This window comes from Elaeis guineensis, chromosome 5 (assembly GCF_000442705.2).
Source record: "Elaeis guineensis isolate ETL-2024a chromosome 5, EG11, whole genome shotgun sequence".
Lineage (NCBI taxonomy): Eukaryota > Viridiplantae > Streptophyta > Magnoliopsida > Arecales > Arecaceae > Elaeis > Elaeis guineensis.
Genome location: NC_025997.2, coordinates 9001631 through 9029151, shown reverse-complemented (window position 1 = coordinate 9029151; position 27521 = coordinate 9001631). Strand labels below are relative to the sequence as shown.

General features: G+C 36.7%; 1 protein-coding gene across 1 annotated transcript; it reads left to right on the top strand.

The window, feature by feature from the left end:
* The first annotated feature begins 134 nt into the window (after positions 1–134).
* On the top strand, positions 135–22422 carry LOC105044814 (nardilysin-like). The gene is given in 20 exon segments (XM_010922834.4): positions 135–619; positions 2785–2860; positions 3887–3933; positions 5233–5345; positions 5554–5627; positions 5734–5829; positions 5909–6028; positions 6179–6196; positions 6199–6411; positions 8128–8276; positions 10530–10686; positions 11083–11238; positions 12997–13376; positions 15517–15666; positions 17145–17327; positions 17733–17936; positions 18344–18450; positions 18619–18772; positions 19496–19617; positions 21984–22422. Coding segments are annotated over 20 exon segments (3105 nt in total). The 5' UTR covers positions 135–280; the 3' UTR covers positions 22231–22422.
* Positions 22423–27521: the final 5099 nt, after the last annotated feature.

Sequence of the window (27521 nt, the reverse complement as noted above, 5' to 3'; positions counted from 1 at the left end):
CGGTACCCCAGCCACTAAAAAGTGCCGAGATCCAGCTTAGCTCCACATGGTGTCTCTTCGGGTCTCGTCACGGGTCTCTTTTTATGAAGCTCCACTTCTGCATCCCTCTCGATAAAACCCAGCGTGGAGTCATTAGGTCAATGCGTTTTCAAAGAACCTGTGCATTTCATCAGTGCAGCGGCGAGAGGTGAGCGAGTGTCTCTCTCTCTCGCTCGCGACGATATCCCTTCTTTCTTTCCCTCCTCTCTCTCGCTCGGAAATAGAGGGAAGGGCGGAGACGATGGTGCACCGGGTTTCGGAGCGTGTGGTCATCAAATCCCCGACCGATCGGAGATCATATCGAATCATTCATCTCTCCAATGGCCTCATGGCTCTCTTGGTGCATGATCCCGAGATTTACCCCGATGGGTTCACGCCTCAAGAAGAATCCGAAGGCGGAGCGGTTGGTGCTGACGTGAAGGAGGGAGATGAGGACGGGGACCTCGAAGAAGATGGCGAGGATGACTTCGATGAAGAGGAATACGAGTCTGAAGAGGGAGAGGAGGACGGGGAAGAAGGAGAGGAAGATGGGGATGAGAGCGAACAGAAGAGGAAGAAAGGGACTGCTCCGACTAAAAAGGTAATTGTCTTGGGTTTTCTTGATTGTTTCTTGAGAGGGAGGGGATTCTTGGGGTTTCTTGGTATACAACAGTGGCACGCGGTGTAAAAAGAGACTTGTTGTTTGCTTTTAGCATTTCTTTGATGTCCAAAGCGGGTTTCTTGATGTTGAAATCTTGTCTTGCATAGCATGATAGAACTTACTATAAAGAAGTAATCGTTAATTAACTTTATTAACTTTCTTTAGATTTCTGGATTGTTTTTTGTAAGAGACTGAACCTTTATGCAGTGGCTTTTTGGTATGAACCAGTTGATAGTATCACATGTGTTCTGGTTTTCTATATCATAGATGAACTAGCTGTGAAAAGGTATCTTTTTAATGGGATTTGAGTAACCTTTTTAGTTAGATTTGGGTATTTGCAGTTTGTTTCTTTGTTTGACTCAGTTGATAATATTGCATCTACAGTGGTTTTTGTATAGCATAGAGGAACTTGCTATAAAGAGGTAATCTTTTTAAGTGAATTTGATCAAACTTTTCTTTGGATTCTTGATTGTTTCTTGGAAGGGCTTGGGTTTCTTGTTTTTGGGTATTTACAGAATTACAGTGGTCTATAGGAATGACCTCTTGATAATATCAAATCTATTAAGGTGATTTCTGTGAGCGTTTAACCTATGGAATCCTGTAGTTTGATTTCTTGAACATCTTTTGTACTGATGATAAAGGGATTGCTGATTGAGGAGATAATGACATTCAAACTTACCTTGCAGACATTGATTAAAAATTGAAGCTCTGACTTGATAAATGTCTCACTATCTACTTTCATTGTTCAACTTTTTGACAATATGAAAAAACCAAAAGCTCTGAACTTCTTTGAAATCATGGGCAATCCCGAACGAAGGATTCGCTGTGTTGTTCCAGTCAAGCTAGATGCCCAAGATGAAAAGAAAATGACAGGAATGGAACCATTCCTATTTCACGCTCTGCTGGCCTTGATTTATGTCTTAGTGAGATGTACTAGTTGAGTGGGATTGAGTTCGCATTGGTAGATAATGGAGCATATGATATGCATGTAATGATAGAACATGGAGATGTGCTGACTAATGAGGGCTGTCCTGCTCGAAGGTCCTACTCGTGCCCAAACAAAAGGAACCTGGCCTGACCCGATGGATCTAGAGTGACAATAAAGTCATAGTACATACACAGATGGTTGGTTATGGATATAATCAAACTGCTTTTTTTTTTCACTAAAAAAGAAAGAATGCCTTTCAGATTGATAAATGTAGGTGCAACCGGATGTACTATGTCTTTATTATCACTCCATCACATTAAGCATTGGTTCAAGTGTTATCGCATACAATAACAAGCCATGTTATCAATCTCTCTGCATTGCTACTAATATATGGTTTTCTTTTACATCACAGATATTATTAAATGGATAATTGCTTATTGATCCTCAGGAAACTCATTCCCTGTCACATGCTTGGATGGAGGATGATGAAGCCGTAGAAGACCTCTAATTTGTTAATTTCAAAGGGTATTAGTTGAAAAATCACCATTGATAACAACTCCAGAATAGGGTGATCAGCAATAATATGAGACGTGAGATAAAAGGAGTAGGGTGGTTAGAAAAAAATGACATGCATTTAGATTAAATAATGACTTTGTTAAATAGTTAAAACATACGAAGTGTTTGACTTTAACCCAGTGGTCCATGAAATATTTAGCAAGTCCTGGAATCTTAAAATGGGTTTTTTGCTTACTCATATTACACGACAACTTAAAAAGATTTAAAAATTTAAATAGATTCAATTTTTTTTGTCCAAGTTGCCTCACATGGAGCATGAAATGCCATGGTTGGATTTATTAAGAGTTAACACCAGTTATTACTAAATCCTGAATTAGAGTGAGATAATCCAATGGATAGGGGTTCTAGTTTTACTCTTGACGGTAGAAAAACTTGAGTTAAATACTTCTTATGCAATTTACTTATTGCCTTATGATTCTATTTCCATAAATCCTTCAGATACGTGAAATGGCATGTTGCAATGTAGTTTCTAAATCTTAGTCTAACTTTATTACATATATCTAATTTCAGGTTCAATTCTTTTAATTTTTTATTTTGTATGTTGGTATAATTTCAGTATCTCAGTTTGTCAAGTTATCCTTTGAATTACTGTTCTTTTCAGGCTGCTGCAGCAATGTGTGTAGGAGTGGGCAGCTTCTCTGATCCTTCTAAGGCACAGGGACTTGCACATTTTTTAGGTTTGAGCACTCCTCCTTTGCCCTGGCTCATGTTTTCTTGCGGTTCTAATATAGCTTGTAAACAATCTGCTAAATTATTTACCAGTTTATGCATTAAGGTTTTAGCATTTGGTTGTTCTATTATCTGCTTCTGCAAAATTAACTTTCTCTTATCCATTGGAGTTGCTTTGCCTTCCCACTATATGATCTTCCATCAATGTTTCAGTCATTATTTATTTGACCTTTGGTGTTTATATGCAGCAAGGTTTTAAATCCCGTGGGATGGAGGTGTCCTGGAATCTCCATAGAACAGGACGTCCCGCTGTCCCGTCCCGACAGCCGTCTCAATCATGCATTCCGATAGATATCCTCCATCTATCTCCCCTTCTTTTCTCCTTTCTTTCTTTTTTTCTTTCCTTTTTTTCTTTCTTTTTCTTCTACTTTCCTTTCTTTTCTTTTCATCATTCTTTTCTTTCTTTTTTTTCCTTTTTCTTCTTCTTTCTCTTTCCTTTCTTCCTTTTTTTCTTTTTCTGCTCCCTTTCTTTATTTCTTTTGTTTTTTTCTTCTTCTTTTCTTTCACTTTTTTCTTTTTTTCGTTCTTTCTTTTCTCTTTCTTCTTTTCCTGCATGGATGAGTTTTGGAGTCTCAATCCTGTTTCGGTCCTGTTTTCTTATAGGAATGGGTCGGGATGGCTGGGACGCCCCCCGTCCCGCCAAGACGTAAAACCTTGATATGCAATGCCATCTACTGCATGCAAATACGTTAAAGGAGGGGAAAAGTGCATGATCTTCCATGAAACCTACAAGTAGTTTTCTTTATGCCGTTCTCATGCCCCTCCATTGCTTTAATGAACTGTTTCCTAATGATAGCAATCATCTCCTTATGCCCTTTTCCATATACTACATTTGCTGTAATTCTTATTAATTAGCATGTGGCTGATAAAATGACAAATAGCCTATTGTTCAAGGGTTGTGAAACTGCTTGTTGAAGATCACTTAAAATTGCTATTTACTGTTGTTGATCTAAATTGAAGCTCATGTTGTACAGAGCACATGCTTTTTATGGGGAGTTCTCGATTTCCCGATGAAAATGAGGTTCGTATAATCTTATATCTATTATTTCCTGAACTTTGGATTGTGCTTGCTGTCTTGATTTGAATGTGAAATTCTTTTAGGCTGGTTAATCAATTGAATGAAATTTCTGAGGAGTCAATATTCTTATAATGGGTACGATCCCCGTATCACTGCTCTCTGATTTTTTCAGTACCAATAAAGGATTTAAGTATTGGACTATATGCATCTGAATCGGCATACTTTACTGGACCTGTAGGGAACCACCACCTGGTAGAGCCCCTGTGTTGAGTGTGGATGCCAAGGTACCTGCCATATAGACAGTTGTCATGGCTTGTAATTGTTGGGTGCCAGTATGAGTGCCCAAACTGGTACTTAAAAACCTTGGTACCAACCAACCATGTCAATTGAAATTAAATGGGAGAACAAACAATATTGTAAAGCTTAGGTTTTGAGAAAACATTTAGAGGCCCTACAACCTTATTGGATACTCCATTTTGTTCATCCACTAGTTGGAAACTCAACAGTTGGCTTTTTGGGAGTTAAGTGAAATATTTGTTTTGCATCTGGCTTTATGGTGTACAGGTGCGTAATAAAGCTCTTCTGAAGGTTGAATTGATAGAGTGATATATTCAAAATTATGTAGTCGGACGGATAGTTTAACTGTTACATACTGATCTCCATTTTGAAGCATGGCCTTAAATGTGACATTAATTTGGTTGTATACACTACACATTGGGAGTGGAAGATTGCTTTTTCAAGACATGGGAAGCAATTGGAGCATGCTTGTGTGGTAAATAAGGTGTTAATAAATTCAACTGTACATGCCTAAACTAATTAATGAAATGGGGCTACCCTTTTTTATCTCATGTCTGTGATAATGGTCTAAGCAAGTCACATCTACCTTTCTAGCTGGCATATTTGTACATTTTCTTTGGTTCTTTTTCCATTTATCATGGGAGTACCTTGACACCCCTTTGCTCCCAAGGTTAAAATGAATGGTTTGTAGGAGACATATTTCGGTATAATTTCTTTGCAATTAGCAATGGAACAAAAGCTTGGAGAGGTGATTACTTTCAAGTATAATAACTTAATAATGTAGAAAAGGAAAGAAAAAACATATGAACCTTTAGAACAACTTCTGGTTAGTTGAAAATTTGACATTAAAAAGTTTTAGGTGATCTAGAGATATGATTGGAGTAAGATTGACTCAAACCCATGATTCTTCTTACATAAACACAATTTCTGTATAAATTGCACTTTGTAGCTATCGTGGTGGTTCCGAAGCCATTTACCTCGCATTTTTACACTTCTGTTTTCTAGTATGATAGTTACTTGTCCAAGCATGGTGGTTCATCAAATGCTTACACTGAAACTGAGTACACCTGCTATCACTTTGAAGTCAATCGGGAGCACCTGATGGGAGCCTTAAAAAGGTAACTGCTTATATATGTATCACATATTTATTAAACATGGGACACTTTTATGTCCATTTTTCATTTATGTTCGTTTGATAATGTAGTACTCCAGTATGTTTCTGTTATCATTCTTCCATCTATCAAATCTTTAAGCTGATCATGCCGATCATAAAGCAGCTTGCACTTGTATATGGGCATGTTTTGTTGGCTAATTTTGTTTTGGCAGATTTTCTCAATTCTTTATATCACCATTAGTTAAGGCTGAAGCCATGGAACGTGAGGTCTTAGCTGTTGATTCAGGTAGCTAAATTTGATTAAGTTTTGTGAACCCTCATTTTTAGCTATATTATGGTTTTTATTCTGAGCTGATTTATTTTGTAATTTGGTGAAAATAATTCTGATATAGAATTTAATCAAGTATTGCAAAGTGATAGCTGTCGTCTATTTCAACTTCATTGTCATACATCTATTCCTGGCCATCCTTTTAACAGATTCACTTGGGGTATGCTTGCTAGAACTGTCCATTTCGTGCAGTTTTTTTTGGTTCCAACTCATGGTATTTGACACTACCTCATCTGCAGGAAATAAAAAAAGCTTGATTGATGCTATGGAAAATGGTATCAATTTGAGAGAAGAGATCTTGCAGATGTACAGAGATAATTATCATGGGGGAATGATGAAGCTAGTTGTGATTGGGGGAGGTGAGGTTGCAGTACACATGTTTCCATGCTATTGCTGCATTTATTAACCAAATTTTTGAATTTGGTAGAACCAATAACTATTGCTTCTGGATGAAAATCTAGTAATATTATCAATTATTTTACATCACATTTCTGTCATCATTATTGCAGAGCCCCTCGACATCCTAGAAGTTGGGTAGTGGAGCTCTTTAGTGATGTCAAAACAGGGCCTCCCTTAAAGATGAGCACCAGGATTGATATTCCGATCTGGAAAGTGGGTAAAATTTACAGGTTAGAGGCAGTTAAAGATGTTCATATTTTGGAATTGACATGGAAATTGCCTTGTCTTCATAAAGAATATCTGAAGAAACCAGAAGATTACTTGGCACATCTCTTGGGCCATGGTAAGATATTTCATGTTCTTATGATACTTTTATGCTTGGGAATGAATGTGATAGGATTACAGTTACGTTAATTTTAAGTTACTCTTGCTTCATATCCAGTAACTATAGTTTTAAATTATTCAATGGATGCAATAGAATTATTATACTTAATGCTTAGAATGAACAATACTTGCTAGGCAGTGGCGTAGATTCTGCATTGTTCCTTTAGAATAACTTGCTGTGACTGTGACTTTAATTTCCCTTTCCATTCGCACGAACACATACTGCAGCTTGAAGTTTTTCAGCAGGAAGAGATAAGTTCCCCAATCATCTACTTCTATACTGCTTCAGTGTTTTTTTGTTCCAATTGGGGGACCGTTGCTGGCAAAGAAGGAACAAAAATGCTTTTGTTATCACATGCTATATGTTCCTCTTTTTAATAGAAATTAGTATGTTATTTTGCTTTTTGGTTTTAATATCCCTGTGGTGCTATTTGTCATCCATTAATTGTTTTTGGAAATAGCTTACTTGTTGCATTGCTATAAAGGCTAAGTTTTGCATATAAAAGGCACATGCTAATGGTCAAACAAGATAAGATTGTTATCTGCACTATGTAACAAAAAAACAGAATGATGCTTGAAGGTATATATAATTTTTGCTTGCTCAAATGATTGTTAAGAAAGCCATCACGGTCTTATTTGCTTGGACCGAGAATTTTGATTCAATTGGACAGGAAAATTTTGATTCAATTGTGTATATAGCTGGTCCTAAGCCCAGATAGAGGAGGGTTGCGGTTGTTTGACGGCAAGTGTATAACTGTGGTCACATCATATAAACACAGAGTGGAATGGAGGAAAGGGATTCATATAGCCAACTCCAACTAGTTTGGGATTAAGGCTTGGTTAAGTTGAATAATTGAAATGACTCCTTGTTTAATTAGGTTAGACAAGGGCAACTTGGTAAGAGAGGATTTGGAATAAAATTAGTCACATTAGATTTAGAGGCGTTTATAGTGGTTTAGATCAAGATTTTAAATCCCGTGGGACGGGATTGTTTCAGTTTTTCCATGGAACATGACATGCCGCTATCCTGCCCCATCCCGACACTTAGGATAGAGGATATCCCGCATCCCGATCATGATGCTGGGACGCTAGCGGGATGTCCTGTCCCGACACATAAGATGGTACCCCATCCTGAGGTCCCACGGGACGTCCCACTGAGACTTGAATCCTTGGTTTAGACTTTGGATATAATTGATAACTAATAAGAGAATTAGTAAGAGGGATTTCCATTACAAGCACAAGATATGTGACAAGTTGATCCTGTTATAAATTAGTGTTCACTATGATTAATTGGAGGCAAACTGTGTTTCAGATTACTGTTCTATAGTAGTTTTTACTTTCTATTAGGTCTCTTTGATTTTCAAGAGGCATTAATTTCTAGCGGTCTCCGATAGTATGTTATAATAATGGTTTTTGTAGCTTGTGATAACCACAATGATGTTGTGTAAAGCACTTATGCTATTTAACCTGTGTTTATTGTGTAATTTACAAACTAATATAGAACTTTAATTTTACATAAAATAGTATCCTCTTCATTATCATCGTCGTCATCATCATCATCATCCTTTTCAGATTGTGGACTTAATAAGTACTTTTCTGGCTTATGCACGCTTGATAGTTGAATTTTGCTGTGCTTAAAGGTGCATAAACTGATTAAAAAAATATTATTTTTCAGAGGGTAGAGGAAGCTTGCTTTATTTCTTCAAAGCTAAAGGATGGGCAACTTCATTATCTGCTGGTGTCGGTGACGAAGGGATGCGCCGTTCTTCAATCGCTTACATTTTTGTCATGTCTATCCACCTTACTGATTCAGGATTAGAAATGGTATATACAATCATTTGATATAGTTTTCCATCAAGTGCAATATTTTATTCTTTTGCCTTGTTGCACAGTTCAATCTATTTTGGGATAAGCTAAAGTTGTACTTTACCTTGTAACCGGATATAAAATGTCTAATATATTTGGTAAGAGGGTGAACTGACTCGAAACCGGAATTAGCCTTTTGCAAGGGAGGTAAGGCTGTGTGCATCTGATGGGAGCCTTGTGCATTGGGCCTTCCTTTATATTTGGTAACCCAATATCTATAGTACCATGAGTAACATTAACACACAAATGAGGAATAACATATAAGTTCCATGAATATAGCATCCCAATGATGACCAAACTTCTAAATTTCAACACTTCTATCGGTGTATTTTAATACTAGATGCTAGCTTGGCACTTTAATAATCTCCAATAGGTGTCTAATCTACTACTTGCAGTTGTTATGCAATTTACAAGATGCCATTTGTGCTTTGATCTCTTTTCCATCTATCAAAATAATTTTCAAATAAGGTTTTTTTAGCACCTTAAGTAATATGGGAAATTTTAGTAGTTCAGAAATCAAATTTGACTGTTGCCAAAAACCCTAGTAACTAGTAAGGTTTGTGTTCTTGATAAATTCATTATGCATCATAGTCATGATCCTCGAGCCTTTTTTGGGGTCAACTTTAAGGATCCTAATTCCTATCTAGGGCCACACCTAATATTATTTCAAGTTTCTCCGTATCTTTCCACACAACCTCCATACATGTTTATTTAGGTCTTCTTCTTCTTCTTCTTCTACTTCTTTCTTATTTTCAGAATCTTTAACACAAACTAAAGTACCTCTCTTTATAAGATCTCCCCCACTTGGGATCCTTGCTATACATGTCTGTACCATTTTACCTGATTTTCCATCACTTTCTCCTTAATTTATGCAACTCCTACAGCTTCTCTAACATATTCATTTCTTAGTCCATCCTTCCAAGTTTTACCACACATTCTAATATTCTCATTTCTGCCACACTCAATTATTTTCATGAACTTTCTTTATTTCCTGGTATTCTAAGCCATAAAAATTGTAGGTGATAAATTCATGATGCGTGTCAACTAAATTCGCTGATTACTGATTTGCATACAATTATTTCTTGGTAATTTCTTGTTTCTTATAACATGACCATTTTTTCTTTTAATGAAAGGAACTCTTATTTATTCATCTCATCTTTCAGACTTCTTATTCATGTGAAATTCTTTTGCAATCATGTTTGTCCCTTCTTGTCATGCACTATTAATAACAATTAGATTCTATTTGGTTCCTATTTAAAGAATGTTGAAGAACTGATTTTTTGTGGAATTTGATTTTCTGATTGTTTAGTTCGCTTGGAAACATGAGAATATGGTGAAAAGCTTTTAGAAAAATTTGAGACAACATTTGCCGAACTGGTATTGGTGGTCATATTGGCCTACCAGTATGTACTGTATTGATCCAAGCTGTATTGGGACCGGTGGAGGTGGAGGGAGAGGGAGAGGGTGGAGATGGAAGAGGGAGGGAGAGAGAGAGAGAGAGAGGGAAATGGAGGCAAAGGTGTACCTTGCTCTATTGATGGTGGAACCTAGTCTTAGCTGTGGCGTCATTGTCGGGAACTCTAATCGTCGGCATTGTCATTGACATCAACATGGAAGAGGAGCCATGGAGGATCAGGAGATGAAAAGAGGGAGAGAGTGGGGAGGGAGGGTGAAGAGAAGATTGGGAGAGAGGGAGAGAGGGGAGGGGCAAGAGTATAGGGAAAAGGAAGAGGATTTCGAGAGAGTGGAGTGAGGAGAGGGTTTTTATAGCAATTCTGGCTGAATCGGATGAATCGGTCAAACTATCCTAGTTACTTGCAGGTTCTAAGTTGGTATGCCTTGGACCACCTGGTTTAGGATGGTTTAGCGGTCCTTGCGTTGAGAAGTTCAACTTTTCCATGGATTGGAAGTGAATCTCTCTCTCTCTCCCCCCTCTCTCCCCTCCTTTTAAGATGCCAAAATTTCCAAGAAACCAAAAACTGAAACGCTTTTTTCCAAGGAAAAATTTGTTGCTGTTTTTTATTTGCTACAAATTTCCTTGCAACCAAACAGATGCTTAGTTTGGTAGATCAGCATACTTGTAGTTTGTACATTTGAATTGCTGTGCCCCCCCTTGATATTCATTTTGGATTGCCTTTCAAACTAATTTATATTTATTTGTATTGTTTATATTGGTTTAGACTTTTTCTGATATAATGCATTTTTTGGCAGCTTTATGAGGTTATTGGGTTTGTATATCAATACATTAAGTTATTGCGTCAATCTACTCCACAAGAATGGATATTTAAAGAACTCCAAGATATCGGAAATATGGAGTTCAGATTTGCTGAGGAGCAACCTCAGGATGATTATGCAGCAGAACTTGCAGGTTTTCCTTTCATTGTGTCTTCAATTCCTCTGATAAAATTTGTCATAAATGAACTCAATTTAGTGTGATAACCAGTAAAGTTAGGGGATGTTAGACAGGTCCAAGTTTAAATTTAGTGCCAACTAACAAGCCATAATATGTAGATATGCTGGAAAAAATGGTTCAGTAGCTCTAAATTCTTCTTTTCCCTTGTGTAGATTGTCCTTGATCTCTGAATTTTCATTTTCGGAAGGTTTGCCTATAGAACATAAACATCATAGGTAGTAACATATAGCTTGGTATGTAATATTAGATAATTCTTGATTGTCTCATATGTCTGTCACATACATCTGTCACTGACCTTACTGATCATCACTCTCCCTTTCTCTCTATTACTAAGTGAACTTTTTGCTGCAGAGAATTTGCTGCTGTATTCAGAAGAGCACATAATTTTTGGAGAATATGTTTTTGAACTGTGGGATCCAGAATTGGTAGAACATGTTTTGAGCTTTTTCACCCCAGAAAACATGAGGATTGACATACTGAGTAAATCTTTTGATAAGCATTCAGAAGGTAATTTTCACCAGTACTGGTCCTTCAGCTGCTTGACATTGGATGCTATTTTAGCCTACTAGGAATTTCGTATGTATTGGTCACTAGATATTGTGGAACATCTTATGTGTATATGGACTGGAAGTATGAACTTCCAGCTCCCTCTCTATACGTTCGCTCACACACACACACACACACACAGAGTTAAACTAGAATGCTTTTGAGGACAAATATGCGCGCGCATGCACGCATAGAGAGAGAGAGAGGACAAATGTGCGCGCACGCACGCACATAGAGAGAGAGAGAGAGTTAAACTAGAATGCTTTTGAGAGCATTTGTCCTCAAATATTTCCCAGTGAAAATCAGTGATGGACCTTTCAAAATCAAAATCCATACTGTTGCATGATCTGTGTTACAGGAAATGCCTAGAGATGAAAAGATTATCTCTTGATATTCATGTGGAGTCATATTTTGTGCATCTTGTAACCTCATGTTTGCATGAGAACAAGGTCTTAGCACAAGAAGTGCTTTTTGTTGCCTCAAAGATATTTGGGACCACAAGTGTTGACATCACATGGTTATAATTCATGCACTTCAGGCATATATAAGCAAGGCTATATGAGGCCTTGGAATGTGTTCTAACATACATGTTCAGTTCATGATATATACATTGGAGTCTTGTTGACCAGAAACTAATAGAACCTTATGATTGTGCACAAAAATGAAGTAATATAACAGTGTAGGTGATTAATTTGAACTATTAACATATGCATAAATTATGATTTAGTAAATGCATTACCACAAATACTTTTTCTTTTTGATCTTTGAATGTAGATTTTATATCATAGAGTAGTAGGTGCTTTATATGAACCCCTTATTCTGCTGACTTGCTCTATGATGTGAGTCTGAAACATCTGGTGGCTTGGTCCTCTGTTAGTTCTTGCATTCACTTCAAATCTGGTTCTCAACTTTCGGGAATTTAGGGGTTTTATATTTTGGTGCAAATAAATTATGCATTACATAATTAAATTGTGCATTGAGATTGTGGGAACAGTAGTTTAGGATTATCGAACAATTTACAGATTTGACTTGAGTATTAAACACTAGATTTCTTATAGTGGTAAAGATTTGCTGAATAACTGGTGGATCGAGTCATAGGGTGAAAAGCAAAGATATTCTCTCAAAAAGTTATGTAGTGAAACCCACTGAAGCTGTCCATTAATCTGTGATTTCTGTTATACACATGCATCTTCTGGGAGAGCTTGGTTAGAGATGATGCCATATATTTTATGAAAATAATTTGTTAAAACTGCCATTATTTTTCATTCATGTAAAGCATTGTAAGCCCCGGAAATTCAAGGCTTATGCATTGGGAAGAAAATTATCTGATATTGGTACTCTTGTCAGATCTTTCAATGTTGAGAAAAAAATTGATACATTGTTGTGACTTGTCTTATTAATGGTGCTACTATGCTAAAATTAATTCATATAAATATTGCTGAGTTATCGTTTTTTGCTCCCTTCAAAAGTACATAGACAATCATCTGCACTTGTTTTACACGTGCTGCTACTGTTGCTACTTTCATCTGTTGGAACTATTTTTCTTTTGCCTGTCCACTTGATTAAGTTTTGAAAGATATCCAAGATTCCAAATAATGCTTGAATGCTTAGATATATTGAGCCAATACACATGGGGAGAGATGAAAGTATCATTTTGAAACCATTAAAATATGAAAGCATACGTAACCTGATGTTGAATACTTTGTTTGTCAATTGCAGCCATTCAGTACGAACCATGGTTTGGGTCCCGGTACATTGAAGAGGACATTTCACCATCACTGCTCAAACTTTGGAGCGATCCTCCTGAAATACATCAACATCTTCATTTGCCTTTGAAGAATGAGTTCATTCCTCGTGTCTTTTCTCTTTGCAATTCTAACATATCAAAATGTCTATTAGATACTAACCATCCAAAATGTATCATGAACCAACCATTGATGAAGGTTTGGTACAAGATTGACTTGACATTTAATGTTCCTCGAGCAAACACATACTTCTTGATCACTGTGAAGGATGGATACAATAGTGTGAAGAATTGTGTTTTGACAGAGCTGTTTGTAAATCTTCTTAAAGATGAGTTGAATGAGATTTTGTATCAGGTAACATCATCAATCAACATATTTTTTATCCATTCATGTTATATAAAATTATCCTAGAGTTTGCATTGTACTTGAAGGTAACTATTTTACCAAATCGTAATGATGTTGATCTGATTACATATAGATTTTATTTGCTTTGCTTGAATATCACAGTTATTAAAGCAAGTAATGCCCACCTATACCTTCAAATGATTTATACCCTGCATATATTAACGACATACTGATGCAGGTCCATGTATTTTGGTTAATATGACGCCATAGTTGTTAGTCTGGATCTGAGTACGACTTAAATAGTTCAGGTCCTTGTTGGGTTTTGTTAGGTTTGCTTTGAGGAGTTCTGATTGGTGTTGGTTGAGGTTTCTTGAAATTTTATTTTTGGATTCACTAGCAGCATCAAGTCGGAGGCTATAAAAGGATTTGCATAAGTTTTTTTAAAAAAATATTTCATTTTCTTCTTTGAGATATGATGAGGCCAGGCTATTGGAAGTGTTAATTGCGCAATTTTATCAATATTATAAAAAATAGAGATATTGTGGTCTTTTCATTCATTTAGATAGTTTTCAGGTATTAGAAATGTTTTATGTGAGTTGTTGGCATATATCTCTAACGGGATAACTTGACATTGACTATTGCAACAGGGCCTTTTACTGCAGTGTAGAGAAGAGAGATGAGAAAAATAGCTTCATATCTGTAAGAAAACACTTGGTGTGAAACCAAGGTTTCTTATGGTGAAACACTGCTATCCAATTGATGCAACTCATAATCTTCTGCAAACCTGACTCAATAATAAAGTGAAACTTTAAATTGTATTTCAAGAAGATGGTTTTTGACTCTTATAGTTATCCTTTTAGCTATCATCTCCTCAAATAGACAGCGGGATGGTGTCTGCTTTTTATCTTTTTGTATCATCTGAGACATGTTGATTGATGCAACTTTAAGGTTTAAAAAGGTGTGCTATTGAGAGTTTTGCTAGGTTTAAGATTAACCTTCCATTGGAATTCTACTCACATGTTCAATAGTAAGTCAGATTCTGGAGGTCATAATGTGATATCTGTTGGTTTGTGTTAGTATTACTGAACATTTTTTAAGTACCACTTGACATAATACAGTTGTTAGTGGTGTTAAACATGTCACTGTAATTCCTTCTGATCAAAATTTAATTAATTTTAGGTTTTGTTTGAAAATTTTGATATTTGGCCATCTTTTTTTTTTTTTTTTCCTTTTAATTTTTTATAGATGGTTATCATTTCTTTTCTCTGAGGTTACACTCTGAACTCTTTCTTGGTTAAGTTCCTTTCTGAGCAAGGCATGACAACTTAAAATATTTGGGAATGTGACTCCATTGATTAATGTGGTTCCATAATCGTCTTGTTCAAGAATGACACTGCTTCAAGTTTTCATTCAAGAAGATAGGTGCTGTGCTTGTGGAGGCTTAAACATGTTTTCATGTAATAGGATGGTACATCTTTGGTAAAGCATGAATTAGCACTGAAATATTGTATTCAAGACGGGTTTTATGCTTGGTGGATACTTAAGATCAATTGTGATGTTTCAGTTGACCATTGACAAATCAAGAACAGCCCCAAAATGAATAGCTCGATGCTTGGTACATGAACTGATACCCTGGATTCAAGGAGAAAAGATGAGTGCATTACTTTTTTAAATGATGAATATCCAAATTGTACACTTATAAGAGGCCAACACCTCTCGTGTGTGAAACACAACATCTTTGTTACTCATACCCTCCTGTATAGCCTGAAGTGCCTCCAACCAACACTTACATATGGATATTCCTACGGCTCTCAGAAACAATGCTGTAATAAGAAATTCTATATTGAAAGGATCCAATGCTTGGATATGCAGGCGTACCTAACACACGAATCTAAGTCCATGTAAAATAGCACAACAATGATATTAAGAATAATTGTATATTTGCAAACCAATCATAATCTTTTTGAAACTCTAATTTCTTTTAACACTGTCAAAAAGTTATTGCATTTGGACGAGAGAATTACTTTTTGAATTATTGAATTATCAGAATATCTTAGTATAGTCCATATTTGATACTAATGTTCGAGTTTTTATAGAGTATTGCTTAGTTTGATTTTATTTTATAATTATCCTTCTATTTCATATGTAGGCTGGTGTTGCCAAGCTGGAGACATCATTATCTATTGTTGGTAACAAGCTAGAGTTAAAGCTTTATGGTTTCAATGACAAATTATCTCTTTTATTGTCAAAAATATTGACATTATCCAGATCCTTCTTTCCAAACGTCGAGCGATTTAAGGTATTTAGATGACAATAGCATTCAAAAGTTCATAAATTAAAAGTTATGTAATCTTTATAGATGGATAAAGAAATTTGTGTTGACTTTTATATGTTTGTTCTGCTTGTTTTTCCCATTTTAGCATGGGTACTTGTGTTGGTATTAGTTGTTTGTGTCAATTATGTTTTGCTAAAGCTTGGCAATTGTATCAAATAAGGTTAGATTTATAAAGCTGGTTTACAAGGGCAAGCCTTCCATGTGAGAAACGATAGACTTGATATACGAAGCATCTGCCATGTTTTTGCCACAACTTATAAAGCATAAATGCAAATACCTGATATGAATATGGCACGATGTAGATATGGCAAGACTTGAAAAGTATGTTGCGATATGGTTAGGATACATTGATGAATATATGTATACATACATGTATATGTGTGTATATACAATCATATATGTAATATTTGTATATGTGTGTAAAGTGTATACATATATGCATATATACGTAAACATACAAACATAAATCTATCTTTTTATGTATGTATGGATGTGTGTGTGCTTGTGTGTGTATAGAGAGAGAGAGAGAGAGAGAGAGAGAGGCTAGCATGCCCTCCAGTCGTGTCTATTTTGGGAAAGCTGAGTTTTGTTTGAACTAGAAGAGGAATTTGATGCGAATTATGTTAGGGCGGAACTCATTAGCACAAGTAGAGTTTATGTATCTTAGTTTATACTTCATCAGTGAGAGAAAAAGGGACCTAGACCCTACTCTCATTATATTTGCTACTTTTTTTTAAATCTTTTTGAGGGGTTTGACTTAAGCAGGTTGAGAGAATTCTTCCTTCTCCTGATCGGATTAGACCTATAGAAATTTGATTATTTCTGTTATTATTTTCATGGTCATCCTTATATAAACGACATGCCTAGTTTGCCCTTGTCCCTCTCAAGAATTTCCTTTTCCCACATTCTTTCAATTTTTTAGCCATAAGTAACTTTTAATTATATAGTTTTTCTAAACAATTTTTTTCACTTCATCACGTAGGATTTATGATTCGGGTGTCATTCTCTTCCACTGTCATGTTGTTTACTATACGAGGTGCTAAATGAAAATGTCCTACCTTGTAGCTCGAGCAGTTTCTCTAGCATTCTAGCATCTCGTTAGAAACACATGACATTGAAAATGAAGACATATTATATAATAAGGTTAATACATCTGAAATTATTGCTCAAATTAACTGCAGTATACAACACCAGTATTCAAGTAAGCAAAAAAAATCATGAGTTGATGATTTCACTGTTTTCTGTACTTTTTTAATTGGGTTTTGTTGAGATGAAAATAGCCCATATATTAATCTACATTCTTTCTGTAGTCTTCTGCTAGTCTAAAGTGTACTGTTCTAGTTTTTCTTCTTTTTGTTTATTTGGGAGAATATGCGGTGCTGATTTCTCATGCACATGTCTTGCTCATTTACCAGTTCTTTGTATTTTGGAACTTTGACCAGGTTATCAAAGAAGATATGGAGAGAGCATTCAGAAACTGCAATATGAAACCTTTGAGTCATTCTTCCTACTTGAGGTTACAAGTATTGCGTGAAAAATTCTGGGATGTGGATGACAAGCTATCCTGTTTTGTCAACTTATCTCTTTCTGATTTAGAGGCCTTTATTCCAAATCTTCTATCTCAGGTAACCGAAAAATTTTGTTTGTTTTGATCAGCTAGGGTAATATCAAGGATTGAAGTATTGCTGCAGCTGCCTGTATCGATACCTTATGTTGGAAGATATTGTTTCATATTGAGCTGAAATAAACCTCAATAAAATGTTCCAATGCAATACTGGTAGAAGGGGTGTACCAGTACTGGTACCTTACCAGCATGATCTGGTACAGACTGGTACACATGGGTAGACACTACTACTTCAATCCTTGACCCTATATTATCTACTGCTTCAGTCTGTCTTCCATATTTATAGTAATTCTCTAGCTTGTCCTTATGGATATCCCTGAAAAGAAAAGAGAAGATGAATTGTTTTGTTAGCAATCTTGTTTGAACATTGAAAGACATATGCACTTTTGTGGCTTCAAACTTGCAGTTGCATATAGAGGGCCTCTGCCATGGGAATCTATTAGAGGAGGAGGCAATCAACATATCAAATATCTTTACAAATATATTTTCTGTAGAACCCCTAGCAGCTGAGTTTAGGCATCAAGAACGTGTTCTGTGCCTTCCGTCCGGTGCAAGCCTTATTAGAAGTGTACGTGTGAAGAATGATCTTGAAGTGAATTCTGTGGTTGAGGTAATCAATTTCTTTCACTCGCAAGCTATAATTTCTTACAGATTCTATATACTCTATTTAGTTATGCATTTTCCTGTTTTGCCATTGCTGTACTATTGATCAAGTGGGCAGGTGCCAGCCATTTGTGATGATGTCTGACACAGGTTATCTGGAAGGTTTGAGCCTCAAGCCATGTCACCGTGTATGCTAAGTGGGGAATTGAAGTACATGGGATCCTACCTGACATGGCTTGAGGACCCCACCTTGCCTACAAATTGTGTCCTGACACATGGTTCGGATGGCTGGTTGCTCTTCAAGTTGAGATAGCTGACCTATGGTTTCTGAAACTTATGGCAAAAATGGTTCAGTGTGCAGGACTTTTTTGTTTGCATGCAGTTTTTTTCAACCATTTCAATTCTTAATGACAGCTATATTTTCAAATCGAGCAAGATGTGGGTATGGAAGCAAACAAACTGAGAGCCATTACAGATCTTTTCAGCGATATTGTTGAAGAACCATGTTTTGATCAGCTAAGGTAATATAGTGCTATAAGCTGCGAAGTTGATAGAACCTTTCCTCTCATTTGGTTATGATCAATTCTGCTAAAACATGGGACTATAACTTATTCCATATCTGCACTTGTTTGAAGAGCGATAATTCCTATTTTATTTATAATGGATGGTTCCTTCTATGTTGAATGCAGGACAAAGGAGCAGCTTGGATATGTTGTTCAATGTGGTCCACGGATGACATACCGTGTTTTAGGATTTTGCTTTCTCGTTCAATCGTCTGAATATAGCCCAATATATTTGCACGACAGAATAGACAACTTCATTAGTGGTCTCCAGGAGTTACTGGTATTCTCCCAACTTTTCACATGAAGGCATGGCATCCTATATATTATGTTTTACTGCTACATATCATACCATAGTTAACAAGCTTTACCCTGCTATTAAAAGAAGTTCTTTTTGAATATGATTTTATTTTTTTCAATCATTCATATTATGGTCTAATTTCTCCATTGACATAGGCTTTTTAAATTCTTCATCACAACTTCCATTAAGGTCATTTTTGGCTTGTTTCCTTCATGAACAAACCCCTTTCTTTATCGCGTGGCCTTGAATGTTTATCTAAGCATATCATTGCTGTGGCACTTAAATGTGTTTGGACCCTTTTTACTGCCAAGTGCCAATCGTTTCTGATATGTAAACAACCATGTTGCACCTCACACCCTCCCTTCTATCATCATGCTTTTTCTTTGCCATCTACTTTATCTGGCCTTTTCTTTTTGTTCTGATTAAAACTGCATGTTGTATATTGCATTTACTACTACAAAATATTGAAAAAACTTTCATCATCCTTTTCCTTTTATCATAGATCCTACTTATTGCCATATTCTCTTTTGGCTGAACCTTTATTACTTTATTCTCTGGAAGCATTTTGCAACTTTTGGATTTTAATGTATCAATGTGGAGCATTTTGGTGGAACTTTTAGAGTCGTAACTGTCATAGTTTGCTTGTTTTCTTTGTATAACTGTCATTGTAGCATTTAAAATCCACCTAATTCTTTGATTTTATAGGATAAGCTTGATGATGAATCTTTTGAGAATCATAGAAATGGGTTGATAGCAGAGAAACTGGAAAAATTCCCATCACTTGCTTATGAAACTGGTGATCATTGGAGTCAAATAGTAGCGAAAAGGTACCGATATTCCTCTCTTTTCTTTATCTGGTTTCTTGCAAACTGTCACTGTGATGCTTTTAAACTTGCGCAACAAGCAGCTAATTTATGGATGAAGATGTGATCCATTCACTGAGCTTTAACAATTAGAATGTCTTGATAAATGAAATTGCTATTTATATTTTCATGCATGTGATCCATGACTGCTCGCTATTCATACATGAGATATGCTTATTGCGGGTGAGTGCTAGCGTACCATTGACATGGTAAGTTCAGCGAAAAGATCATGTTCTATGGTGTTATGGTTTTTCTAAAATACAGAGAAAAAAATGAATGGATGTGCGATTTTCTTGGTGTTAAACATTTAAGATCTGCTTGCTTTCTTAGTTCAATAGCAGATGTGTATCTTTGTCTACTAAAACATATGGTAGTTTAATGTGTTATTAATGTAGAGGATGTTATAAATTTAAGAAATAATGATTGCAGGTAATGTAGCTATAAGTGGTTCTTATGGAACCAATCCAATGAAAATAAAAGGTGGTGGCTTTAAGGTGGTGAGAGTTGTAACATATACTAAACAAGCATTTTCTTAAAAAAAATTCTTTCTGCCTATATTTGTTTTACTATGGCATGCAATTTATGGCACAATAAATTAGCTCTGAGATAATAATTATACCAACATGTAGTGTGAGGTTTGAGATCCAATTTCAATATCAGTTTCAGTCCAAAATTGAACGTAATTTTTTTTGGTAGTTCAGGTATGTGTTAGAGATAACATAACGTGGACTTGTTGCAATTTTGTGGTGTTTCCTTAAAAGGCACAAATAATGCTTGTGGTGTCTGAATTGTATAACCTTTGGTTTTGCCTCAAGTATCTGCATCTGACTCTTAGACATGGCTATTGGTATGACACTTAGGTACAATTCCCTTAAAGGATATCTTTAGATACTAGAAGGATCCAGCACTCGGAGATGCATTTGCATTTGGCTATGTTACTTGGATACTCTATTTTTAAGGTTTTTTTAGAGTGGGGACACTTTGGATATTTAGACAGCGGGACATGGTACAACCTGGCTGGACACCTCACTTTGAAAAGTCTTGTTCACCGAAAAGTGTCATGCTGACATCCTTGAAGATTTCCAATAGCAGACTCTCAATTTCAAGTTCTGAATGCTTTAACTGAAGTGTGGTTATGCTTTTAATATGTGGTCTATAGTTACACAGACACCTTAAGTGAAGTGTGATTATGCTTTTAGCATAAAGTTATCACAATGAATTATCGATTTAAGTATCTCAAAACATCTTAGCTAACCATAGTGAACCTAACAAATAACATCCATTTGCAAACTGATGGCTGGTCTATTTTTTTTGTTTGTTGGACAGCATGCATCTTTCACTGTCTTCCCCCTTTAAAATTTCTTCTTTTTTTTTTTTCATATAAGCATCAAAAACAGTGATTCCTGCATGCATATATGCATGCTGTCACTACTTATTTATCTTCGAGCTTTCTTTATACAACTTAAGTTATTTAAAACCTCCAACTTTTCCTTGTGCCATTTCGCACCATTTTACTTGAGATGAGCTGAATCTTGGCTTATTTGATCAGTTAACATTCAATACTTAAGATAGGGTTTTGACTTTCATTTTGGTTTTTGATGTAATTCCATCAATAGAAAACTAACTTTTTCATCTTTGTAATGATAAATGAAAGTTTTCTATCAATGGATTCATTAATGGACTACGACCTAGGATGAATGCTTTAAAACAGAAGGTGGCCAAACCATTACATAAGCCAGCAGCTCAGTCCAATTCTACAATTTTCTTACCCTTATGTGCTACTACCATATATTCCTGGATCTCCAATCTGTGGCCACTTGTGGCTATTCTTGCCACACATGACTGCGCCTGTTTGAGCTGCACAAGAAAGTCCCACGAACTAGTGAATTACGTGGTGAAATTTTGAACCCTTTGGACTGTTTATTATACCAAGTTCTCAATGAGATCTTGCCCAAGTTTGCATAACTTGGCTATATTCAGGACTGCTGGTCTGCTGCACATGGGAGTTGGAAATAGCTAACCTTGAGCTCTCTTGATCTCATAGTGAAGTACATGCTGGTGTATAACAGCAACCGCTTCGTCATTCCAAATTAGCAGTTCCTCTAAGTCAGCATTGATTTGGCTGTGTGTGTGTCGTAGTAGTCTGGTGGGAATGGCTTGCTTGATGTTCTCTGAGTCTCATAATCAAGGCCATGATGATGCATATGAAATATTATCATTCACCAATTGTATATGAAATCTCAAAATATAAATTTTCTTCAATTTTTCATGGCGGATTTGGAGGTGGAGATAAATTTTCTTTAGTTATATTTTATTTATCTTAACTGCAGGTATTTGTTTGACATGTTGAAAGTTGAAGCAGAGGAACTGAAAACAATTCAAAAGAGCGATGTCATCAACTGGTACAAGACATACTTGAGGCCACCATCACCCAAATGTCGACAACTTGCTGTTCATGTTTGGGGCTGCAATACCAATTTCAATGAGGAACTCAAATTGCAAGAAAAGTTTGGACAAGTTATTGAAGATGTTGATTCCTTTAAGATGTCGTCGGAGTTCTACCCAAGCCTCTGTTGAATAAATACCATTAACCTGGCGATCATATTGAGCCCTTCAAAATTGTGTGAGGGTTTATCTGGTAATTCTTGTGGCAGTCATGCTGCTTCCCAAGCCAAGAAAATGGGGAGCTTTTGATCCTTGATCAAAATATATGTGAACTATTATTTATTTCACTAACAAAATAAAAAAAGATTGGGTTGTTCTTCTATCTATTAATCTGTATCATGTGTACATGCTACACGATACGTTTAAAAGTTCTGAATGTTATTCTTTCGTCTGATTACACCCATCTTCTTTCCTCAGCAGAGATAAATAATATATATTATTTGATTTATGCTGTGAAACGGAGTATTTGACCTTCTAGTAGTTTGAGCATTCTCTGTTTCACGTAATCTGCTTTCGGTTGCCTGTTATTCGGTAATTGCTTCTTGGAGAGAATCAGAATGCCAGGAATTTGTTGGTTAGGCACAAAATGAGACGAACAACACGGTACCTTCCATCAATGCTATCAGGTCGTGATGTGTTAATTTTTTATCCAGAATGTATGTCACGTTTTTTCTTTTTGGTTCCCCCAGATGACAGGTGATGAATGCAGCAGGTGATAGCAAGGGGGGGGGGGGGGGAGAGAGGAGAGGGGAGGGAGGGAAAGAAAGGAAGGCCGATGATGGCTACTGGAGGGTTGTGTAGGCTCTCGAAGGGCCACCAACGCCTCTGAAGTTCTGTCCCTTTTTTGGAGGAGATGAGAGTAGAGAGAGAGAGATAGAGAGAAAAGAGAGAGAGAGGAAGGTAGAGAAAAAAAAGAGGGGAAGATATTAAGGAGGATGCTGGAGGGCCGCCGGGCCCCTGACAGCAAAAATAGCTCCCATGGCTTCCGTGGGGTCAAAATAGGGGCGACCTAACCTGATAGTTTTTTTTAAGAATTTTTAGTGAAGTTAGCAATTGATTTATTGAATTCACTTAAATGGGATCAGCAAATCAATTGTTAACTTCACTGTTAAATTCTAAGGAAAAAAAAGATTATAATTTCACGATCGAAATAGGGGTTTTTCACTTTTGTTTCAGCTGCATGGAGAGAGATGGCCCTCTGGTGGCCATCGTTAGCCATAGATAGCACTCTCTCTCTTTTCCTCCCTCTTCTTTCTTCCTCTCTCTCTTTCTGTCTTTCTCTCTCCAATTCATCCTATCTCATGCACCACCTACATCTGTGGCCTTCCGACGGCCATGGCGGCCCTCTAGCTGCTTTCAACGGTCTCTGGCCATTCCCTCTTCTTTTCTTCCTCCTTTCCTCTTTTTTTGTTTCTTTTCTTCTCTCTTTCCTTCTCATTGGTTTCTCATTTTGAATAGTAAAATTATTCTAGTGGGCTACCAATATGGCTCGACATGCCTTGAACTGGATGGTTCGGATAGGTTAGCTATTCTGGAGTCAAGGTGTATTACTTTTTCATCGAAAAAAAATATGCTAATATAATTCTTTTTTTCTAGATAATAGGTGATGAATGCAGCAGGAATAATATATTACTTTTTTTTTTGATAAAACGGAACATTCATACAATATGAATGTGAATACAGTCCAAAAAATTAAAAAAAGATGTCACAAAAGGACATCGACAAAACAAATACATCAATCCAAATATCCACTCCAAAATGATCAGCAACATAGCTTACTATCCAATCAACAGCATTATTCATATTTCTGTATATATATTTGACCTCGATGGAGATGTACTTTATCAAACATGTGCCAAATATCACAAATGAGTGGGTTGGAGGCTATGCTCTTACTCCACCTCGACAACCAACTGACCACCGTAGCTGAATTTTCTTCCATCAATCAATTAACTCGGAGGCCTCGCAACAGATACACCCATCCAAATAGCCCACAATTCGACAGCTGGAATAATAATATATTACTTTTCATCCAAAGTATATGTCCACATAACATGGTTTTTCTTTTTCAGCTAATAGGTGATGAATGCGGATATAATCTTGATACAATGTTGCACAAGTTAAAAAGATATAATCTTGATATAATGTTGCGCAAGTTAAAAAGATATAATCTTGATACTATGTTGCACAAGCTAAAAGATCCAGCGAGGGCCTCTTTGGATACCGCGGTGCAATCCAGCTGGATTTCTTGGATCACTTAGGGGGAGGGGAATATATAGACCCGGCTAGGCCAATGTTCACAGGATCATGGGAGCATCTTTGGAGTGGACCGGCTTGAACCTGATAAGTTTTTTTTTTTCCCTCCTTGCAGGATTTAGGAGAGGTCTGGTTGATATTGGTGGGTAAGGTCTTATATTCTGTAATACTAAAATCATGTTTCCAACCTTGAGGACCCTGCAGGATTATCCAAACGGATCCGGTCTAAATGTTTCCAGGAATTGTCTTCATCAAAGTGCCAAATGTTAATTCTTCTCGGCAGAAGTTGGGAAGAACGAATGTATGGAAATGTTTTTATTCAACAAAGTATGGTGATGAATTTTGAGGCTGCTGATTATATTTCCTCTTAAGAGTTGCAACATCAGTAGATATGCTTACGACTTTAACGAATCTGGATTTGTCTACAAATATTTTATGCACTCTACATTCTTATTGTGCGGTAGAATACATTGCTAGTTGTAGTCGCTTGAGTTCTCATACACTTTTACTGGAAATCTGGTCCTGGAAGCAACCTCCTGCTAGTACTAAGGGCCCCTGCTCTAAAACATGGTTAAACCAAGCGAGGGCTCATATTCATCTTCTCTCTCGAAACCAGAAAGCTTGAAAGCTACATCATCTTACGGTGGGGACTGGATAAACACTGAAAGGGATCAGCTCTCTCAAATTTGGCTTTATTGGAAGCCTGTACCAGTCTCCCAACTTGAAGATCATAATTTGCCAACTGAATGGGCATCACATAGCTTCTCTTTATTTTCATGTTCGCTGGCATGCTTATGAGCTCCAAGATTCAAAACATGCCAGCCTAAGATTCAAAATAAATATAAAAAAATAATTTAGAACAAACATAAATTTAGAAGAGAAAAAAATTTTATAAAAAAATCAAGCTACACAAGAAAACTCCCTCACACCTCATCAAAGAGGACACCTCTAAGTCTCTCTCTCTTCCCACACTTCTCCACACCTTGCAGACCTTCCAAAGGTCTCTTTAAATAGAACTCATATGGATGGAATGTTTGAGTCATACCTAAACTCAAAAATAACAAAACTACTAAAACAAGAACTCTAATAATTTTTTGAAGGAAATAATTAAATAGAGTTACAATGAGAATACAATCCTAAAATCATTGGGACTAATGACTAACTAAAAATGGAATTCTAATTGGATTTGAACTTAGTAATGAATCTCAATACTCTCTCTTATTACAAAATCTATGCCGCCAATGCTAAACTTGTCGATATCATGAAACACCATAATACTCATCCCATCGTAACTGCAGCAACAACAATATATTGGGGTTGTTAAACCAAAATTGAATAGCAAAATTTTTTTTTAGCTTGAACAATAATTCTTTTGTAGGCTCGTCCTCTTTGATGCATATGTCGAAGATGATAGTGTTTTCTCTCTGCATTAACTCTACGGTCATGATGTCAAAATTTCTTCTAGCATTTGACTTATGCCAACGAACATCAAGCTGTTGGTTGCAAAAATTGTCAGAATCGACCATTATTTGCAAATAAATAAAATCAAAAATAAAATTATGGTTATATTCATATACCTTTACTTGAGGAGCTTCAAGTATTTATACACTGTTTGCTTTTATATATAAAATCAAATATTGATGCATAAGTTTTCTAATAGCTCGAGCTTTAGAGTAGTTTTAAAATTAATTGATGTACTAAAATCTTGTTGACCATCAAGACACAATAAAATTATCTCTATCAAGCATATCTTCATATTACATGATTTTCGAATCTACTTCAAAATTAGTTATATTTTCATTCTTATAGCTGGCTAAATCTCTACATAAAATATCAATATCTTGGATAGCTTTTACATGAGACTCTTCTGCATATTTTAATTCCTTAATATAGATCTCCATAGTCAAATCAACTGAAGCATTTTTTGACTCTTGCTGAGTAAATTTAGAATTAATTGATCCTTCAATCATAATCTTTTCTAAACTTGATGCAATTTTCATGAAAACATGTTTAATATATCAAAGAGGCTAAATTTGTTGATGAAATATATTAAAACCAGGGAGACATGATGGGATTAATATTTTTTCTGTAATGCAAGTACTTTGCTAGCCAATTCCAAAGCATTTTGATCTTTCCTTGTCTTGCCATGGCTTCGATTATCTGTGTGGTTTTCTCTTCCATAACAACATCCAATACATCTTGTTTGTCACAAGCTTGAAGAGAACCAAGTAATTTCACATAATTACTTTCACTAATTGGATTAAGTTCATTTATGCCATTTTTTTTGTTTATGATTGTTGAATATCTCTTGAAAGTTTTAATTTTTAAGTTAGCGAACCACTGCCTCATCTTGTTGTCGACCACCCAAGGCCAAGTTGGTCAAGGCTAGTAGCAACTCTAACAAATTCATGCCAAGCACTCAGAGCCAGGTTGGTCAAGGCTAGTATAGCATCTCAAGTCATTTGGGTTTTTTCCACCCAAAAAAAAAAAAAACTTTAGTAACGTGGGATTCTAATTGCAATGCTGATTGTTGCGGCCAATCCTCTCGTCGCCTGGTCGTCGGAAACGAGCGCCTGCAAAAGAAATTTGCACTGACCAGAGGTGACTCCGGCGGGACCCTCCGACGGTCAAGTCAGAGAGGAGACTAGGCAACAGTAGAAAAAAATCAAGGAGCTCAACGAGAGAGAGAGCCCAAAGATTTCGAAAGGACCTCCTCCAGTACTGTTGCCTTCTCCATTTTATAGTAGAGCACGGCATGGCGCCGTCATTAATGGTGCAGACAATGGGAGAGTTGTCAGATCGCCGAAGACTGTCAGAGTCGCTATGGGGCTGTCAAATCGCCGTGGGACTGTCAAATCACTAGGGTTGACCCCCGTCTAGGGTAGGACGATGTCCCAGGACGGCTATGCCGCACGCCTCTGTCAGGACGGACGGCCTTCAGCAGTCGTACGGCATTTGGAGGAGCCGACCGACTGTACGTCGGCATCTAGTTGTGGAATATCGGGTGGAAACCCAGGGACCCTCCAGCGGTCAGTCGGGCGCGTTGCGGGGGTCGGATATCAGGCTCCGCAGTTCGGCCAGTCGGGAATGGAGAGGGTCTGCCCGACTGACATATATTCGGTCAGGCGGCGTCGGCAGTCGTCGGTCGGTGCGGTCGGTAGAGTCGG